Source organism: Amblyomma maculatum, chromosome 6 (assembly GCF_055883805.1).
Source record: "Amblyomma maculatum isolate TAMU_Amacu chromosome 6, ASM5588380v1, whole genome shotgun sequence".
In the NCBI taxonomy this organism is placed as follows: Eukaryota; Metazoa; Arthropoda; class Arachnida; order Ixodida; family Ixodidae; genus Amblyomma; species Amblyomma maculatum.
Genome location: NC_139349.1, coordinates 122,057,377 through 122,078,093, shown reverse-complemented (window position 1 = coordinate 122,078,093; position 20,717 = coordinate 122,057,377). Strand labels below are relative to the sequence as shown.

Sequence of the window (20,717 nt, the reverse complement as noted above, 5' to 3'; positions counted from 1 at the left end):
AGGTCAACATTTCCGTACCTGACGTGTAAGTGCATTCAACATGCGATGTTCTAACTGCTATTGGTAAATAACTGGGGTGTCTTAGGTAATTGCCATTTCGGTGTGCTGGATTGATGACATCTGTAGCATAGGCGAAAGCGAAAGCTAACAAAGATTCTGGCAATAGGGCACATCAGAAATAATGCACATAAAATACGAGGCATTAACAAAATGAAAATACTGCTAAAAACTCAAGAACTCTTCAGCAATAACGAAAGAGCAGTACGTCGCACAACTACAAAAAAACTTGTTCAATTTTAATTTATATATGCTTACAAACTGATCCGTTTCTGCAGTGATATGATGCCACGGTTTTAGAAGGCACTGGGTATGCAGTGATTGAGAAAAGACGCTGTGGTATGAGCTTACGTGGAATCGTATTACAAGGACAGGAAAAAAATTAGGCGCCTATATGTCGCGTGTCTTTAGAAAGAGGGTGCAACTAACAGAAGTTCTTGCAGAGAGCACTGATCTCACACAAGAAACTAGCATCGGCGTGAGTGAATGGGAAGGTAAACTGGTTTGACCAAGTTTTGTTCAACTCGTTAACAGCTACACAATGAAGGAGAACACAATGCTTAACCAAGTGAATTTTACTATCAATCATATACGCATTACAATCAGGCTAGAGGGGAACACGAAGTAGCGCTAAGGTAAAGAATGGATACTCAGACCATAAAATATATGCGGATTTCTTACACAGCCCATAGTACAGCACTCAGTATGGTTCCCTGTCTTGTGGGCGGGCATCATAGTTTATAGTTTACCTCGAGGACGCATAATACTATTAAGAAACACCCATGAATAACAGACATGTTTGTTTATTGTACGTACCTGAAAATAATCGACGATACAGTTAACACATCTCCAGGACAGCAACGATGTTTCAGCACCATCTTCAACGTTTCCTTCAAATTCCACTTGTACAACAGGCACTGCGTTTGTTGCATTGAGATGATGTTACCAATTTTTCTTGTATCTTGACAGCAATATGTCGCAAATAGATCCCTAAGAACGATGATAAAGATCAATTTCGTTCACATGCACTGCTAGTACATAAACGTATGCCTAGAAAAAAACTAAGACGGGCCAATCTTCCTTTCTACTGGCTTTTAATTCTCCGCCCTGAACCTGCTTCCTTAAGCATATACTGCCATACTTTGCAAACTCATTCGTCTACCTGAGTCTGCCACCTTGTCAATCTAGAGCTGCGTACTATCTCAGCTTTAAATTTCAGATTGCATTTTCCACGCCAATAAATACATAAAACAATGCCTTGTTCATTTCCAAAAGGAGGAATTAAAATAGGACATTATCTCAATGAATTTTAAGCATGATCTATATGAGCGAAAAGAATGATAACATTCTCCAAAACACCGTATTAAGCTATACTGAATTATGTTTATGTTTTGACGAGAACAAATGACACAATATGATTTAATCCTCATATAATGTGACTGCAGTCTGTTTTTCAGCTGTCTCAGGGAGGTAGACTCACAACGCTAGGTCTGCTGGATCTTGAAAGATTGGTTTATTCACGTTTATCAGGTTTAAGGGCTGCGAGAATTTCGGCCACCTAGTGTTTTTTAACGAGCACTAAGATAACACAACACAGGTGCTTTGCTTTTCGCCTCCTTATAAAAGCGGCTGCAGATGCCGGATTTCAATCTTGCATCCATGGGCTCAGCAGTCGTGCTGCCTAACCCTTGCAGCACCATTTCGGGGTGCAGTTTGGAAGGAAGCGAGAATATAAACTATAAAAAATGTGGGAAACTACACGCCTATCCCTACTAATTCCCAAATTCCCCAAACAGCGGCCGAGACAGCCCTTTCGCTCATATAAATGCTTTTCTACCTCCTCGTGCGTTGCAGTTGTCAAGCACACGGGTACACGAAGAGAAGAAGCAGAACTGAGGACACTACTCTGCTGCAATCTAAAACATTTTTGTGAAGTCCCCCTGCCCGTTAAGGCCATTACTTTACTCACGCTCTGTCCGTAGATTGAATACCTTCGTGAAACAAAATATATCGTTCATTTTATGATTGTGCAGCAGACATAACTTTGAACTAAACATTGTGTGGATTCAAATATAATGCAGACGCCACGAGCCAGGCAGGTGAGAGGACGACACTAAGAACCTTACGGTGGTAGCAGAGATAGTTGGATGAATACAACCGCAGGTTTCCTTCCGGCACTGCATATAGATGCTGTTATGGTGATTATATCAGCTAATATGTTTGTTATCATCGAAACAAAAATTTAGATCTTATGATATGGACACAAGTGGGCCTACAAGCTCCTGTAAGGAGTGCGAGAAATCATGGTACGGGGAGGCTGCGGCAAATATTCTTAGGTTTTAAGGCATTGTGAACGAGCAAGCTTAGGCGCTTCTTTATGAGGTAGAACCTACAAACTTTCATCGGTGGTTCAGCTTTGGGAAGCGTGGATATACACGCAAAAACACTATATAGCACTTGTTTTATAAATTTTGTTTCTTTTTCTGTAGCCCTTTGCTATTATCTGCCATATTTAACGAAGCATTTAGTTCATTATATAGGCTTTTATAAACTGAAGAAGAGAAATTTAAGAGGGTCAGCGCAACTTTGTGAAATAGGCAGAAGAATGACGGTGACGACCTCCGTTGCACAGCGTGAATTACTGACACCCTTATTAGGTAAACAAGCTTAATAAATAGAGGCTAAAGCAAACAATCAAGAAGTATAAAAAACAATGAAGCGCAGTGCTCGAATGCAGAGTGCCTGCGAAGCTAATCTTTTTGCCTCGACCTGGATTTCCAATTCACTAGCATCGTGTCTTCTCTTATTTGGAACGATAGCTCGAAGCAGACTTCGCTGCCACAGCGGAAAAGTCCAAGAATGCGGGCATTAATCTCCCTGTATCAACATATATGGAATTGTAGCAGGCCGCCTCAGTAATTGCACTTGTCGTTTAGGTCCTCAGGCGGCGTAATTTGCTTATGTGACCAGTCAACTGGACATTGCTGCTGGAGAATATGCGCCCCCATGTTGGGAACTGTTCCGAACGCTACAAAACGCCTCCTGAAATCGTGATTTCATGTCTAACAAACAGTAAATATGCTTGAAATGTTTGTTTTGTCCCAGAAAAATGGCCGCGCAATTCCATGGAATACTCGAAAGAGCTTTCGAAAATAAATCACATAGCCGGACGTTACAAATGAGTCCAAATACCGAAAACCGAGAAGTGGAATTCATACAGGTCACTTGTGGAAAATTAAATGCTGATGGAACTCTAGGATAAGAAGAATCGTCGACTGGGGGTCTGTTTTAGGCTTCAATCCACTCAAAAATGACGAGAGGAAAACGCCGTAATCTTGTAGATAGGGGACTAATATCCCCATCGCGACAATTTCCTGACTCATAAAGTTTTGCCTGTGCATGATCAGGTTTTTCGATCAGTCGTTGGGATATATTCATCTCATAGCCGCTTATTTACCGGATCTTGCCCCTGCATGAGACGTTTTCGTCTGATTTCAGACCTTAAAAGGGCACTGAAGAGAAAGGAAGTGCAAGCAGCCTAACAGCTGGGTATGTAGAGCATTCATTTCGAGCAGCTTTAGATATGCTTAAAGCAATAGGCAGAAATATTTCATTAAAGTGTTCCAAGAAAAGACTGAGAGCTTGAAATCGAAGTATATAAACCAAGATCCATTTTTGAATGTCGCCCAGGGTACGGGGACTTGATTTGAGAGAGCTCGTCAAACTTGTAGTCCAGTAGCTGTGCTCTGTATGATATATAATAGAATTTTATTCAGCCATGCCTCTGCGGCTTTTGGAAGAAAGCAACCACATTTTAGTATCCAGCAACGTTTATCTAATTTTAGCACCTGCTCCTGCTGAAACAAGTAGGCACATATTGCCGCGAAACCTTCAAAACAGTATTTGTTGTTTTTTAACAGCCACCGGCATACAGGCTTATCACTCTGATTCTGGACCGCGTATCAGTTCCGTAATCTTTGTTTGTTAATGCTCGATGTCGCGAGTCACACCTTTATCAGTTTTGTTGTAGCGCAAGATGCACCGAGATCTGTCTCGAAGGTTCCGGCCACTTGGGTGTCTTTCCACAATGTTCCAGCCCGTGCTGGTAGCTGTTTGCGACGTTATCTAGATTGTTCTGTGCAGCCTTTAAATTGAGCGTTGCCGAGTGTGACGAGCAGTCTTTGTTCTACGATCGACGAGCACGTTTGTTTCTATCGCCGCCGCCGAGTTGCTTAGTTCTTTTGCGGGCGCAAGTCAGCCCAAATAAACAGTTTCTTTAGTGCAATCATCGACCCTTCAATTGTGTCGTCGACCTCTTCACCACCACGTGACATCTGGTGGAGGTGCTGCCTTTGATCCTTCAAGCGAATACCCAAGCCGTGTCCTGTCGCCCTGGAAGACCAGCCTACAGGTCACCGAGCCAGCCGCCGACTTCTAGGCATACAACCCTAACACGGTCTGCTGCTTCACCCCATTCGATCTCGGAAGGCATCGACGCTGACAATGGCCCAGCCTACAGCACCGGTTATTTTCGTCCAACCCCGGGAGCCCCCCTGCTTCCATGGACTACCGGATGAAGATTCGGGAGATTGGGTGGACCTTTTCGACCGTGTGGCAGATTTCAACGGCTGGAATGACACCGCGAAACTTAGGCAAGTCTACTTTGTTCTTCAAGGACATGCCCGAGTTTGGTTCCAAAATCATGAGGCAACTATGAAGGATTGGGAGACTTTCAAGGAAGCGTTTCTGACTGCCTTCTCAAGCATCGTCCGAAAGGAAAGAGCCCAGGCCCTCCTTCAGTCAAGACTGCAACTTCCTAACGAGTCTGTCCTGGCGTACGTTGAGGAGATGAAGCGCCGCTTTCGCCGCGCCGACCCTAATATGACCGAAGGTGAGCAAATCAAACTTTTTTGCGACGCATTAAAGAGTCGCTCTTTGCGGGTCTTGTGCGAAATCCGCCAAGCACTGTGGCGGGATTTGAAACGGAGGCGTCTACTATTGAGAAGACGTTGGCCACCCGGATGCGCCACTACGAGCGACCACTTCAGCCGGACTGCTCAATCCACCAGCCCAGCGCATCTACAAGCGGAGAGAACCTTCGGGACCTCATCCGGGAGATCGTGAGAGAGGAGCTCCGCCGACTGATGCCATCATCGCAACAACCGCAGGTGGCGACGCTCGCGGACGTCGACCGTGAAGAAGTCCAGCAGGCTCTGGGCGTTCCTCAAGCGATGGCTGCGACTGTTCCAGCACAAGAAGCAACAGCGATGAACTACGCTGGTGCATTACGTCGCCCTCCGCCCCGACGTGATGACTTTCCCAGCCCTCGCCGCTACCGTCCTGATCCTGAAACCCGCCCCTTGGCCCCCATCCCCCAACCCTACCAACGACCTACCCAGGAAGTGCGACGCCTGGAGGACTGCAAACAACCGGCCATTATGCTTCCACTGCGGTGAGGCCGGTCACAATGTGCGGCACTGCCCGTACTGACGAATCGGTCTCCGCGGATTTGCAGTCCACCAAGCCGTCGGTTCAGATCTCCATCGCCGTACAGGGCCCGCTTTGCGTCGCCAGGCCGTACCTACGATGAGAGTATGCGCGGAAGGTCCCCAAGCCCGCGCAGGGGAAACTAAACAGAGCAACCTTTGGAGGTGAGGTTGCTCAATGGCGAAAAGACGAACATCCTCCTCCGCCGACGACCGCTAACGACGACGCAACCATTTCATCGCCGCTCCACACGACGACATCGACGACAACACGACCAGAGTGCAAGCAGACACCGCCGCCCATCGAAGTAACAACGGTTTGCCCCGGCCATGACCTGAAAAAACGACAAAGCCGAGATCGGACACTAAGGCCCACGTGCAATGCGACAACGCGAACAAGTGACCTTGAAGTTGATATCGACGGTCGCAGAGTCACTGCCCTAGTAGACACCGGAGCTGACTATTCAGTCATTAGTGGACCGTTAGCCTCTCAGCTCAGAAAAGTTACCACCACTTGGGATGGCCCACTGATTCGCACCGCAGGTGGCAACCTGATTACTCCATCGGGACGATGCACTGCAAGAATAACCGTAAATGGGCGTACTTACCCCACCAGCTTTGTGGCCTTGCAGCCGTGTTCCCGCGACGTGATTTTAGGTATGGACTTCCTAATTGAAAATAGGGCTGTCATCGACCTCCGATCCAAGCTCTTCAAGCTCTCTGCAGACAAAGCTGTTCCTGCTACGACGACGTCGATGCAACACATCCCTCTAAACGTCCTCGACGAAGAATTGAACGTCCCGCCCCGATCAAGTTCGCAGTCTGCGTAGGTAGCGCCAACATCGAAACCGCTGAAGGCATCGTCGAAGGAAATATCCAATTGCTCTTAGAACGAGGTGTCGGCATCGCAAGAGGCATCACGAAATTCCGGAGAGGTCAAGCTCAGGTTCTGGTAACAAACTTCACCGAAGAATATCGGCATCTGAAAAAGGGCACGACCATAGCTTTTCTCGACGAATTAGCGGACCTCAAAGACGTATTCGCCCTCCACGACCAACCACTGGAAGATGCACCGGACCAATTCCGTCAGCCCACATTTGACATCAACCCAGTATTGACCCACAGCAGGAAAACCAGATTCGCAGTCTTCTTCGAAGCTACGGTTAGTGCTTCTCATCGTCATCGATGGTACGACAAACACCACTGGCCAAGCATCGTATAATACCGGACGAACACGCCCGACCTCTGCGCCAAAGCCCTTATCGTGTATCGCTGCGAGAACGCCAGGCCATTCGCGATCAAGTTGAGAAAATGCTGCGTGATGACGTAATCCAGCCATCGAACAACCCCTGGGCGGCACCAGTCGTTTTGGTCAAGAAGAAAGACAGCACACTTCCCTTCTGCGTTGATTACCGCCGCTTGAATAGCATAACGAAGAAGGATGTCTACCCGCTTCCCCGCATCGACGACACTCTCGACCGGCTCTGCAATGCAAGGTACTTCTCATCGATGGACCTGAAGAGCGGATATTGGCAAATTGAGGTCGAAGAAAGAGATCGCGAGAAGACCGCATTCATCGCACCGGACCGCCTTTATGAATTTAAGGTGATGCCATTTGGCCTCTGCTCCGCACCAGCCACGTTTCAACGAGTAATGGACACAGTCCTGGCAGGCTTGAAGTGGCAAATTTGTCTGGTATATTTGGACAACGTTGTTGTCTTCTCGTCAAACTTTGAAGACCACCTAGAACGACTACAGACAGTGCTGGAAGCCATCAAGTCATCGGGGCTAACGCTAAAAGCAGAGAAGTGTCACTTCGCCTACGAAGAACTCAGATTCCTAGGTTACATCGTTAGCAAGGACGGTATTCGCCCAGACCATGAGAAAACAGCTGCAATCGCACAATTCCCACCGCCTGCCGACAAGAAAGCTGTGCGCCGATTCCTTGGGCTGCGCGCTTATTATCGACGATTTGTCAGAAACGTTTCGCGGATCGCCGAACCGTTGACGCAGCTTACAAAGGCTGACGTACCTTTTAAATGGGAAGCGCCGCAAGGAAAAGCCTTCGACGAACCTAAGCGCCGCCTGCAATGCCCTCCTGTACTTGGCCACTTTGATGAAAACGCCGAGACCGAAATTCACCCCGACGCGAGCAGTGTAGGCCTAGGAGCCATTCTCGTCCAGAAGACTGCCGGACAGGAAAAAGTAATCGCCTACGCTAGCAGGTCTCTCACAAAAGCCGAAGTCAATTACTCGACGACCGAGAAGGAGTGCCTTGCGATCATCTGGGCTACTTCTAAGTTTCGTCCATACCTATACGGCCGACCATTCAAGGTGGTAAGCGACCATCACGCGCTCTGCTGGCTGGCTAATTTGAAAGATCCTTCCGGCCGCCTTGCCAGATGGAGCCTACGGCTTCAAGAATTTGACATGACTGTAGGCTATGAGTCGGCCGGAATCATTCCAACGCAGACTGCTTATCCCGCGCTCCCGTCGATTCTCCCCCGAAGGACGATGACGATGACGCCTTTTTGGGACCGGTAAGCGCCAGCAGTTTCGCAGAACAACAGCGATCAGACCATGAGCTGAAAGCGCTAGCCGATTACTTGGAAGCAAAGACCGCTTCCCCTCCTGGTGTGTTCAGGCGACATTTATCATCATTCACGTTAAGCAATGGCCTCCTCGTGAAGAACTTTGCACCCAACAAGACCGCGCAGCTTCTCGTAGTGCCTAAAACTCTTCGGCAAGAAATTCTACAGGCGTTGCACGATGAGCCCACAGCAGGCCACCTCGGATTTGCGCGCACGTTGCGTCGAATCCAGGAGAAGTATTACTGGCCGCGACTGCCTGCCGAAGTTTCCCACTACGTGAAGACGTGTCGTGAGTGCCAACGACGCAAGACGCCGCCGATCAGACCAGCGGGACTACTAAACCCGATTCCGCCCCCAATCCTGCCCTTTCAACAAATTGGGATGGATCTCCTTGGCCCCTTTCCATCTTCGTCTATGGATAACAAGTGGATCATCGTGGCCACTGACCACCTTACCCGTTACGCCGAAGCAAGAGCACTACCAAATGGTACCGCGGCAGAAGTCGCCAAATTTTTTGTCGAACAAATTCTCTTGCGACACGGCGCCCCAGAAGTGCTCATCACGGACAGGGGAACGGCGTTTACGGCAGAGTTGACGCAAGCCATCCTGGAATACAGTCACACAAGCCATCGACGAACAACTGTGTACCATCCCCAGACCAATGGCCTTACGGAGCGCCTGAACAAAACGATCGCGGACATGATCGCTATGTACGTAGACGCTGAACACAAGACCTGGGACGCCATCTTGCCGCACGTGATCTTCGCCTATAACACGGCAGTCCAGGAGACGACCACAGCGACCCCGTTTAAGCTTGTGTACGGCAGGGAGCCCACGACGACGCTCGACGCAATGCTGCCGCACGTAACCAACGAGGACAACCTTGACGTCGCCGCCTACCTGCAGCGTGCGGAGGAAGCCCGACGACTCGCACGGCTGCGTATTAAAGACCAACAGCGCACCGACAGCCGACGATACAATTTACGACGACGCCACGCAGAGTACAATCTAGGAGACCAAGTGTGGGTTTGGACACCAATTTGCCGTCGCGGATTAAGTGAAAAGTTGTTGCGTCGATACTTTGGACCATACAAAATCCTTCGCCGCGTCGGACGACTGGACTATGAAGTCATTCCCGACGGAACGTCAGCATCACAACGGCTACGCGCACGTCCAGAAATTGTACATGTTGTGCGACTGAAGCCTTATTACGCACGCGAAAGAATCTGTGGTGTTTAAACTTTGCAGTGTTTATGTTTAAGTTTCTCTGTTCTGGAACATCGAGGCGATGTTTTTTTTTAAGGGCGGAGTAATGCCGCGAAACCTTCAAAACAGTATTTGTTGTTTTTTAACAGCCACCGGCATACAGGCTTATCACTCTGATTCTGGACCGCGTATCAGTTCCGTAATCTTTGTTAATGCTCGATGTCGAGAGTCACACCTTTATCAGTTTTGTTGTAGCGCAAGATGCACCGAGATCTGTCTCGAAGGTTCCGGCAACTTGGGTGTCTTTCCACAATGTTCCAGCCCGTGCTGGTAGCTGTTTGCGACGTTATCTAGATTGTTCTGTGCAGCCTTTAAATTGAGCGTTGCCGAGTGTGACGAGCATTCTTTGTTCGACGATCGACGAGCACGTTTGTTTCTATCGCCGCCGCCGAGTTGCTTAGTTCTTTTGTGGGCGCAAGTCAGCCCAAATAAACAGTTTCTTTAGTGCAATCATCGATTCTTCAATTGTGTCGTCGACCTCGTTACAACTACGTGACAATATTGTGACCCCTTAGAATAAAGATAATATAGTAATCTATACAAACACAATATGTGTCCATTTAGTTAAGTGTCTTCTCTAGATGATGATGGTCTATTTTACTCTATATCTGTATGTTTATTTCAAATCATTGTTGCCAGTGGTCTTACATGCATCCCGTTCACATGATGCATGAAAGTACAAATCCTTATTCGCTTAATTTATATGAAGGAGACATTAGAACAATTATGTGCGCCTGATGGTCTGGGTAATAATCAAAGGCCAAATTGGAATTTCTGGGTTGACAAGATTATAAATGAATTGGGGAAAACGCATTAGAACCTTGTGAATGTTCGGACGGGTTGCACATATTGCTGTCAGCAATAGAAGTTCCGTCAGACAAGGCAACTGCAGTATTGCTGCGCTTTCATCTCACTTTCTTTAGGCAGTGTCAAAATTAACTTACAGAAATTCAAGTGTGAAGTACCTAGGTCTAAAACCTTCTCACCGTCAGTCCATGTTGTAACGTAGGTCCCTGCTTCGGGCCCACGCTGAAGCTTCCCTTTTATGTCCTTGTACTCTGCCGCCACGTAAACCTTGACAAACGTTTGAGGTGATAGGCCGTCCACAGTGAGAATGGTTTGATTAGTGTAAACCAGAAAACAAGAGTCGAGTGCGTTCGGACAGTACCGCACTCTAAAGCCGTCGAAGAGACGAGGATCGCGTTGAGCGAACCGCCAAATAACTTCGAATGAGCTTGAACCTGTGGCTTTGACTTCCGTAAACGACGGAGCTGGCAGCACTGCAAACAATAAAGTGAAAGTTTGTAATTATAAATCAATTAAAGCACAATAATATCTGCCTGGAAAAAATGTGCAGATACTTTCTTGATTCGAAATGTCTGATTTGAGGAATAAGGTTCGACCTGGTGATCGCCGTGGTTTTCAGTGTGCTGTACATCATTATGCAGAGCAGTTTGAACTAACAAGCGTGTAAACTTGGGCTAGTAGGTAACGGTAATCCATGACATGAGAGTGTAGCGCAAAAAAGCGAAAGACACAGGCAGAGTGTTGGGTACCCTTTCTGTGTCTTTCTGTGTCTTCGTCCTGTTGCCCTACACTGTCATGTTATGGAGTTTGAACTCAACGGCCGCCGCCTGTTTGGGGAAACTCCAAGCTGCAGATGGCTTAGCACATTTATTGTGATACATTTAGTAATATTACCATTTTCAATAATAAGTTTTAATCTTGGAATATTAATTCTATCCACATTCATTTTAAACGCATAATCTCATTGACTGCTTTCACGGCAATGTTTTGACAATTTACAAACCACCCCCTCCTGGTTCTTTCTCTAAAAAAGGCAATGCGCGCAAACACACCCGCGGGTTCATTTGCAATGCACGGTATAAATTGCGCAAGCTAAATGTTCTGCTATAGGGCACAATGTAGTAGTGCAGTACATCCACACATTCATTCATTCAACCTCTAGCTGACGATTTCATAATGTGCAGAAGTACTACAGACATTTTATTAATACTACCGATTTGCAGCACTATGTACGAGCGGTGACCCCCTAGAGGGAAGTGTTTTAAATATTTGAAATGAATCTTCTTAGCCCCTAACGCTCCGTTCAGCGCATCTGATAGTGCGCCTATCTATTGCCGCTATTTGCACGTTAAAAGTACTTTGTTATGTTTCATTCTTGTGGAGTGCATCCGTAACAATAATGGGTTCAGCGTGACTTCTCAGTATATTTTCGCAAGTTGGCCCAAAATAAGTGCTCTACAAGGAATACCGAAATGGAGATTGTATAGATAACATTTTAATTGAAATTAGAAGGAGAGAAATATACATATTCGCATTTCTTTATTCCAGCAGTTTCTAAGCCTCATGCAATAATAATGGTGCAAGTTGGCCCAAAATAAGTGCTCTACAAGTAATACCGAAATGGAGATTGTATAGATATCATTTTAATTGAAATTAAAAGGAGAGAAATATACATATTCGCATTTCTTTATTCCAGCAGTTTCTAAGCCTCATGCAATAATAATGGTGCAAGTTGGCCCAAAATAAGTGCTCTACAAGTAATACCGAAATGGAGATTGTATAGATATCATTTTAAGTGAAATTAGAAGGAGAGAAATATACATATTCGCATTTCTTTATTCCAGCAGTTTCTAAGCCTCGTGCAATAATAATGGTGCAAGTTGGCCCAAAATAAGTGCTCTACAAGTAATATCGAAATGGAGATTTTATAGATATCATTTTAATTGAAATTAGAAGGAGAGAAATATACATATCCGCATTTCTTTATTCCAGCAGTTTCTAAGCCTCGTGCAATAATAATGGTGCAAGTTGGCCCAAAATAAGTGCTCTACAAGTAATACCGAAATGGAGATTGTATAGATATCATTTTAATTGAAATTAGAAGGAGAGAAATATACATATTCGCATTTCTTTATTCTAGCAGTTTCTAAGCCTCGTGCAATAATAATGGTTGCGAGAAAACCGAAGGAAGGTTACATGAATCGGCTGCCAGTTTCAACGGGAGAACTGTTTGTTTTCTATGGATTGGCCGGGGCAATTGAACCCTCAGGCAACGCGGACTGGTAAGTATATAAGGATTGAAAATTAAAAATTATAATAATTATAATAATAAAGTTAATAATTATATTAAAAAACAGTTTCAGCTGAAACTTTGAGCAATGTACTGATGTAGTCGGTGATGTTTAAACAAGTTATTTCGCCTCTCTATGCTTTGCAGCTTCGAAAGAATAGTGCTTAGGAGGTGGATATTTTGGGCTTTCTGATATGTAAATTCCCATATGGCAATCACTAAAAAAACGTTGTATAATTGTTTTTGAAGGCGCGGAAAGAGGGTGATGGTTCTTTATGAGATAAAGGCAATGCTTGGCATATCACTGCAAAATAGGAAAAATGGTATTGAGGAGCCAGTGCCCTGCAAAATTCTGAAACTGTTGCCTTGTGACGTGAGTAGTATGAATTGGGTTAATTATAAACGGTCGTATTTTGTCTGTGTGCTGCATTTATTGCTTTATTAAAACAGTAATGTTTTTTTCTGCAATCAGTTACCTAAGTGCTAAAAAGGCTACAAGGCCAAGTCTGGGACACTGCGATCGCGTCATAACGTTCCACCACAGGTGCACATGACTGCTTGGGGTCAGGAGAGATAAACTAATTTTTACGGGATAAGTGAACCAGTCATGCCATGGTTCAACGCCGATGTATCAAATGGAATGCAGTTAAGCTTATTGAATTCTTAGTTTTGTGGCCTTGACAGATCAATCTGTCTGGGTTTGATCTTGCGGTGCGTATATCCTTAGCCCAGCATCCTACACGCCTCCTTCATTCCTCTCCGCAGTTTATTTTGCAAGCTTGTCTCATGAAGCCTTCCATTTGTGTCTTGAGATTGCTATGGTTTCGTTGGATTCGTACCCATGCTCAGCCATATTTCCAGGATTTATACTTCTGTCGTCTCCTTGGTTGGTTTACCTTCTTCAATGATAATGAAATTGTTTTCCTAATGCCTTTCCTTATTCTCACATGCATCAATTTATCTTCCCAGAACGCCCGCACAAGCTCATTGAAGTATCCACCGACTAGTTCCGCTGCCACCTGCAGCCTCGTGTTTCTCTCATATGAATCTTTCTGTTATACATAGGGTGATATCTTCTGCATATCTTATGTGTTTTTTTATATCTCCCACCATTTCTATATTGAATAGTAAGGGCGATACCTCAGAACGTGCAGTATTCTTTTGAGGTTTAAAATCTCTCTAATGTAGTGCTGTTTAAAAAAAGTAGCCATTCTTTCGGTTAAGCAGGCCATAACGTATCTCAAGTTCCCATTTTTGTGTCCTGAATTATTTTGTCCTTCCAACATTGCGATATCGCATATATTCTCAAGGCCCTTTTTATTTCCTTGTGCTAGGACAATATTTACTCCTTTTTGCGGCATTTTCTTTAGCGCGTTATTATTTAGAAGGAGATATGAATGTCCTGCGATGACAGTTTGTTTCCAAATCAAAACTCGATGTAAGTTCGTTGTCTTCCAGATAAAACTGTAGTATAATTCCAATGATTCTTTCATAGATTGTTTCCAGGCAGGAGATAAGAAAAGTTGGTCACAGATTAGCAATCTGTACAATTTTCCCCACTTTGGGTATCATTACGTCCGAATGATTCTCCTGACCCGGCCGGTACAGTGCCTTCTTTGAATCTCTTTTCAAAGGCTTTATTAAATTTTTTCTGATATTTCTGATATTTTTTAAGTTGGTCTGTTTCATTGTCCTTCCAAGCGGCAGCATTTTTTATGGCTTTTCAAATGCTGCTCCTCCTTTCTCTATTGCAGTGCGTTTCTCTAAATTCGGGCCATTATTTTTCCTGTATGCCTGATGGTATCTGCATGGCCGCGCTCCAATGCACAAGTCTTTCAGTGCTTGTATTATTTGATTTTTTATTGCTGGGAAAGTAGGCATTTTCATTTTAATGGATGTGCTAGTTTTTTATTTAGCTTTTGAATATCTCCCAGTGTTGCGTTCCTATCTGATCAGCATATTCGGAAGCTTTCCTTCTACCTACGCCATTTTCAGTTAGAGCTTTCTTTTGTATTAGTTTTTTACGTCCTCTTATCAGGCTTCGTCACGTTTCACACAGAAAGAGTAGGTCCTTATCTACCTCTATCTATCGCCTCCACCAGCTTTTGGCTCTTTTCCACATGTTTTGATAGGGCCCCTTCTGTGTTCACTGGGTCCTTTGAAGCCTTCCCAAAGCCTGATTTTTGACTTGCCTGTTTCTCGCCTCACCTACCCTGCCTCAAATGTGATGGTGGGAATGAATTAGTAAGGCGAAAGCCTTAATTGGCTAATGCTGTCGTGGCCAAAGTGTGTCCCGCTTTTGCGGCGTTCTGATTGGCCGTGCTGGGAGGCGTCCATGGCATCTGCAATACCACACTTGAACACGCGCCAAGGATTGCCACGTGACTGGAAAGATGGTGCACCGTCCAAACACACTTGCCGGAGAAAGTGTGATAAATACTGCACCTTTCCTGTAAACCCATTATAATTATATATAGCACTGCAACGAATGCCGACAAGAAGCTAACGATGGGAGGCAAATTCAAGGATAGGAAGGGTAGGCTTGCGCCATTCTCCTCGTAAGAGATATCTAAGAGATCCTCTAATTTTTCTTAAGTGTTCCTAGGCACGTTCCTAATGCGCCTTAGCGCGGCCTCTTACAACAATGGGGTCAGGCATCGCACCTGCTTATATTATTGCTAATGCTTATTCCCTTGATTGGTTGTTAAATCCTGATCGAACATTTCGGCACCATCTTCCGCGATGTTTTCTTTGAGTGCCATTTAGCGATACACCTCACTAAGTTTAGCATTGTAAAATCCCCTTGTTCTATGAGCAAGCTAATTCTGCCAATGATGTTATGTTTTCAAAAATCACCTGCAGCGAATTTCTTCAGATTTTCAGCGGTCTTAACTGAAGCGGCTTTTTATGGTTTATGGTTATGGTTTATAGAGGGCATAGAAACAGCCATTGAAGTATTTTACAAATATGAGCAACTGTGTGAGCTATCAGTATAGAATATCGCTGGCTTGTCCTCCAGCCGGTATAATAAGGGAATGTTAAGTGTAGCGGATGTCGTCTTCAAGCGAAAAGATTCCATAAACAGCGAAGACATCTTGGAAAATAAACATCGGTGAAAATAACACGGTCTTTAAACTTTGATGCAAGTAACACCAATTTAGCGCAGAAATTAGGAATTTGAGTTATGGAAAGAAATTTCGAATAATGTAATAAGAATATAAATTGACGAAATAGGAACCGACTACTGTTCTCTAAATATTCAGTTAATTTCTGCTCCCCTTCCTGTAACCATAATAGCGTATGCAGACGACCTCACAGTGCTTTCCTCAGGTAATACAGAAACAGACCTACTAGAACACGGCAATCAGTTTTAGAATTCCTGCGTCAATGGTCCTTTAAGAACTACCTAAGGGTAAACATCACGAGGAAAAAATCAATAATATTTTGAGCCAAAAACAGAATGGTAGGTGCAAATTTTGACTTTTGGTTAGCAAACAAAAAAATTTATGTCGTGCCAGATGTAAAATGTCTTGGTGTTGTTTGGACCGAATCACTTAATCGGGATAACCATACTGAGAATATCTGCTCTAAAATAAACAGGATCAATGGCATCCTATGCCGCCAGAGGCACACACTTCCGCCTAGAGTGAAAATATTAATTTACATTAAATTTATATTGCCACATATAACTTATTGTCTCATGGTCTGGGGGACAACCACCAAGCAAAACCAAACAAAAATTCTAACGGCGCAAAAACGAGCAATTAGATTAATAGCTAATGTGCCGTGTTGTACTCATACGGGTGCCTTCTTTGCAAGGTTCAATATCATGAAAATCTCAAAGTTATTCCCATTCAAGTCAATCTCTATGCATAAAAACGCTGTTTCAACTAATAATGCTCCATTCCATCTTATAATACACGGAACAAAATGTCACGGCCCGTACCTTTCTGCCGCACTACATGCGGTAAGCAGTCACTGACATACAATCTACCCCATTACCTCAACATTCTGCACAAGAACAACGTCATACTTGAAAAAACTTCACGGCATAAATTAGTAACACTTATTCCTTTGTTTGAATGTGCGTAGTTTTCACATCGTGATTAAAACATATATGTAAAGCTTTGTGTATCTTCAGTCTATTTGATTTGTATCTCGGTTGATTATAAATGCGTTTCCTGTACATAAAACTGTTGAGTAGTTTCTTTTGTGAAATTATGTCGAATGATAATACAGGCATAACTTTAAGCAAATGTTAATGTATGTATTCTGTGGATGTATTTCTTTTGTGCTTGCGAGGACGCTCTTCCACTGCTGTTGTGATCAGCTGCTGGACTATATACGCCGGCAGAGGGCGCAGGGTGGCTCTCAAGATGCAACAATGCAGCTTTTTGCCTAGCGTCCTCTCTCTTTTGTTACCCATGTAACCTTGTGAGAGTTAATAAAAATATCATTCATTCATTCATTCATTCAATTTTCTGGGGCTGTAATTAACCACTGAAATTAGTACATTTCATATGAAGTAATTCTAACGGTATTGGTTACTTATTTTCCACCATTTGTACCATACTGCTTAGGACGAGATAATCCTGCATCCAAAACGTATCTACTTGCCTTTAAAGTTTAACGTTTCTTTCGAAAGCTGTCCAACCAAAACCTCCTATGTCAGTAAACACAATTCATAAACTTAGCAAGTACCTATTCTTTTAAGCTCTACTAGGGGCAGATTAGGGAGGGAGAGAAAATAAGTTTCGCGCTTAATTCTGAAAGTTTATGCTGTCCAGTCCATCTGTCGAAATGCCAAATAGGTTTGCCCACCACTGAAGTGCAACGATAAAAAAGTCAACCTGGTCAGCCATTGACTATATTTTCTGTGGTCGTATTTTACAGCGGAATGAAGACCGAGGTCTATCTGCCTACCTTCCGGTGGGGTGCTGAATGTTGCATTCACTGGATCGCTGCAGTTCCCAGCAGAACAACCTTCCAGGCCCACGACGTAGTAAGTCCAAGGCAAAAGGTCAGATATCAGAATGCTGTACTTTTTAGTGACTTTGCCATTTCGCTTGATTTGCCGCATAATATGTAAACTCTGGTTGCCCAAGCCCTGGAAGAAATGGGGATGGACTCAGCGATTGTGACTCGAACATTTCCACGATAACTCCCTTCAGATGACAATGGCGCACAGGGCTGTTTTTACATGCAATTCCTTGTCCTCATTTCTGGCGCCACTTGCGATTTTAAATTTCTTTGAGCTTGCGGCTGACTGCATAGAAGGGACCACTTACATTTCGCATCCAACCCCTCTCTTCACCAACGCATGATACGTTATCTGGGGCTTACAATAAAAAGAGGCACTCTAATTGTAGCGGCAAATTACAGTGTGGGCTAGTATTCGTTTCTATAAAACTTTTCAGTGGCAGCAGATAAACTTCTCGGTTAATATGCACCTCTCGGTAGTCGGTAGCGAGTTAATTAGTTCGGCCAAGCATCAAACGATCAAACTGTAGCGAAGGTAGGCAACGCACTTATTTGCAGAACTGTTTGCTTTAGCGCTGAACGCCAGGCAAGTTGTCCAAGTTGTTCCCAATTGAACGATTATGCCACTCTGTCATGATCTGTTCACACTAATGGTAATTTCCTGGCAGAGGTTGGTTATATCTAAGCCTACTCTGAAAACTTTACTGCGGCGTCGCATTCTCTAGAATTCGGCCCTAATTATTTCCTCGAACACTGTAATGCAGAGGCATGCAATCCCATAGGCCGCTTTCTCTAGTACCGCGTACTTAAGGCAGAATTAAACAACCAGTAAGATTTGAGGTAAATTACATTTACAACCGTATAACCCAAAATATAAATTTTCAACATCTGCTGAGGGTTTTTACATAGCACTTCAGGCATAACACAACACATGAAGTGCATAGAAGCTATTGTTCGCTTTATTCACAAGGGTGAAAATTTGGGCTTTTCGGTATTGATCTATGATGTAAAAGAGAATGCAAAATCCCTACAACGGACAACTGAAGAAACACACACCACAAGCGCTTAAGCGTTACTTCTAGTGCTAGGGGTGCGTGTTTCTTCACTTGTCCATTGTTTTACTTTTGCACTCTGTTTTAGATGATGGTAACCATAGCCAAACAAAACAAAAACATAACTGCGCATTATTTAAAGCGATGTCTCTAAGAAAAAAAGAGATTGACCTGCATTTCCTTGAAGAATGTTTCTGCTACATTACAAAGCCAGGTGTGTGACATTTGCGATAGACACTATGCATCATGGGACACATATCTCTCAAATCGAGTGTACCATTGAAGTCCCTAATATTGCCTCACCTAGAGAATTTCAACTGCCAAAGTGATTAACCTAAAGGGCCCGTGTTTTTGATAAAGTAGTATCAAGCAGAGCTTCCAGTTTGGGCTTTTTTTCGGCGAATTCGCTACGAAGCTGCACAGTTCCGCAGTAGCAATACAGGATATAAATATCTAGGATGCAGGGTCTTTAACTTCATATCCAGTTCTAAATCTTTCTTTGTAAAATTGCTAACAGCCAGTTGAACCCACATATGAAGAATTGTTTTAGTAAAGTAAGTTTTAAGAAGTCTGACTAAATCACAACTTAAGGTGATACAGCTATTTTGTGTCGTCGACTAGGGAAGTAGTTGAATGTTTAAAAGAAGAATTATGTATGATCTACTATGATGAAACAGCGTCGGGCCAAGACAGGTTTTCCCCGTATCTGTGTGCGTTAGTTAGAGTATAAGGCTTTGCTTCATTTTCTATAAATATTATAGAAAGAGAGAAACATTTAGGTGCGTCGGGTTTGCATCTGCGCTGCACGTAACCTTTTTTACGCACCACTGCAGCTCATTTGTTACTTCGTTCCGAGGACACTAATTCACAGCCGGACGCGACGACGACGTTTGTGCAGTGGAAAAAATACAACTCTAGCAGGTGAAAATATGTCCACAGTCTTCTAATACGACGCCTGTCAGAACCGATGCCGCCGTGGAACGCTAAGCCCTATATACTATGGGGTTGCGCCTTTCTGGTGATTAATCAGCAGGATGATAAGTTTGAATATTTGGCCGCATCACCGTGACAAACATAAAGCTACTTCGCAGTGCTGTTCAAACGTCCGTTAGCGTATGGCTATGTGCGACCACAGTATTGCAGAAAGCATAAAATGTATTATATGAACGACTTGAACTATTTAATTCCCTATATTCGATGGCTGGTTTTCTGATAGAATTTGGTTCTCCCATGTACAATAAATGTTTACCGAGAAATAGGCATTCTACCCAATATATGTGGTACTTACATCATCTTTGTAGATTGTCACCTGAAAAAAAAAAGAAGGATAATAGTCAATGAAACTTGATAAAAAACTGCTGGCAGCTAGGCACATTGCTGCACATATTATGCTTCAACTAATTTCCACAGCGGCTCAGAACTTATTGTCTGAGTCGTTTGTAACAATAAAGCCTCTAAACCAACCTAATCACACAGTTGAGGACCTTCTCTGTATTCAACCAGACGTTACTGCCTTGCTGCTTTGAATGAAAGCTCAAACGCGCCGGCGATTAAAATTACGAACAGCGAACCAAATCGTGTTAACCAGTTCTCCTGTTTCCCCTTTTCCACCTTATAAAGGAGAACAAACGACCAGTGTGAACGCTCACTGGCAAATATGTTCATCCCTCTCATGGTAATTTGTTTGCGTTTTGCACGGTCCGCGTGAAGTGTGCACCAAAGATGTGAGCACGTTATGAGAATTTCCTCTCCCTGACTGCCAAACAAGCTATAAACAGAGACGTAGATTTATTTGCTTTGCTCAAGCGGACGCGGATTCTCGTAGCCAGTTCTTACAATATTGATGATGATGATGAAGTTTATTTTCCTTCAATAAAAAGAGGGGGCTGGGACTAAAGGCCAGTTGGCCTGACGAGGTCCCAGCACCTGTAACAGTGGCAGCAGTGAGCAACACATACCAAAAATACACAAGGGATAATAGTACGGCAAAAAAAATATATATAAATCACTGGTGACAATCTGTACACAAACCCCTGCGTATTTTCCTCCGCGTATTGTCCAGCAGCCTACAAATCGTCCAATGTTATTCGATACGATGTCTGACGGGACACTAGAACTATCTGGAAAGAACGACTGCGGCGCTGAAACAATCTCCGAACTGCACAAGAGAGTGGCCACACAAATATTG

The 20,717-nt window shown here is 44.1% G+C and overlaps 1 protein-coding gene across 1 annotated transcript in view; it reads right to left on the bottom strand.

The window, feature by feature from the left end:
- The window catches only part of LOC146186688 (uncharacterized), a 62,393-nt gene that overhangs the window by 18,468 nt on the left and 23,208 nt on the right, over positions 1-20,717 (bottom strand). Inside the window, exons 6-9 of the mRNA XM_084608084.1 lie at positions 19,818-19,838; positions 17,421-17,604; positions 10,387-10,680; positions 874-974 (exon numbers count right to left, since the gene is read on the bottom strand). Of these exons, the coding sequence (XP_084464210.1) occupies positions 874-974; positions 10,387-10,680; positions 17,421-17,604; positions 19,818-19,838 (600 nt within the window). The remainder of the gene's footprint in view (positions 1-873; positions 975-10,386; positions 10,681-17,420; positions 17,605-19,817; positions 19,839-20,717) is intronic.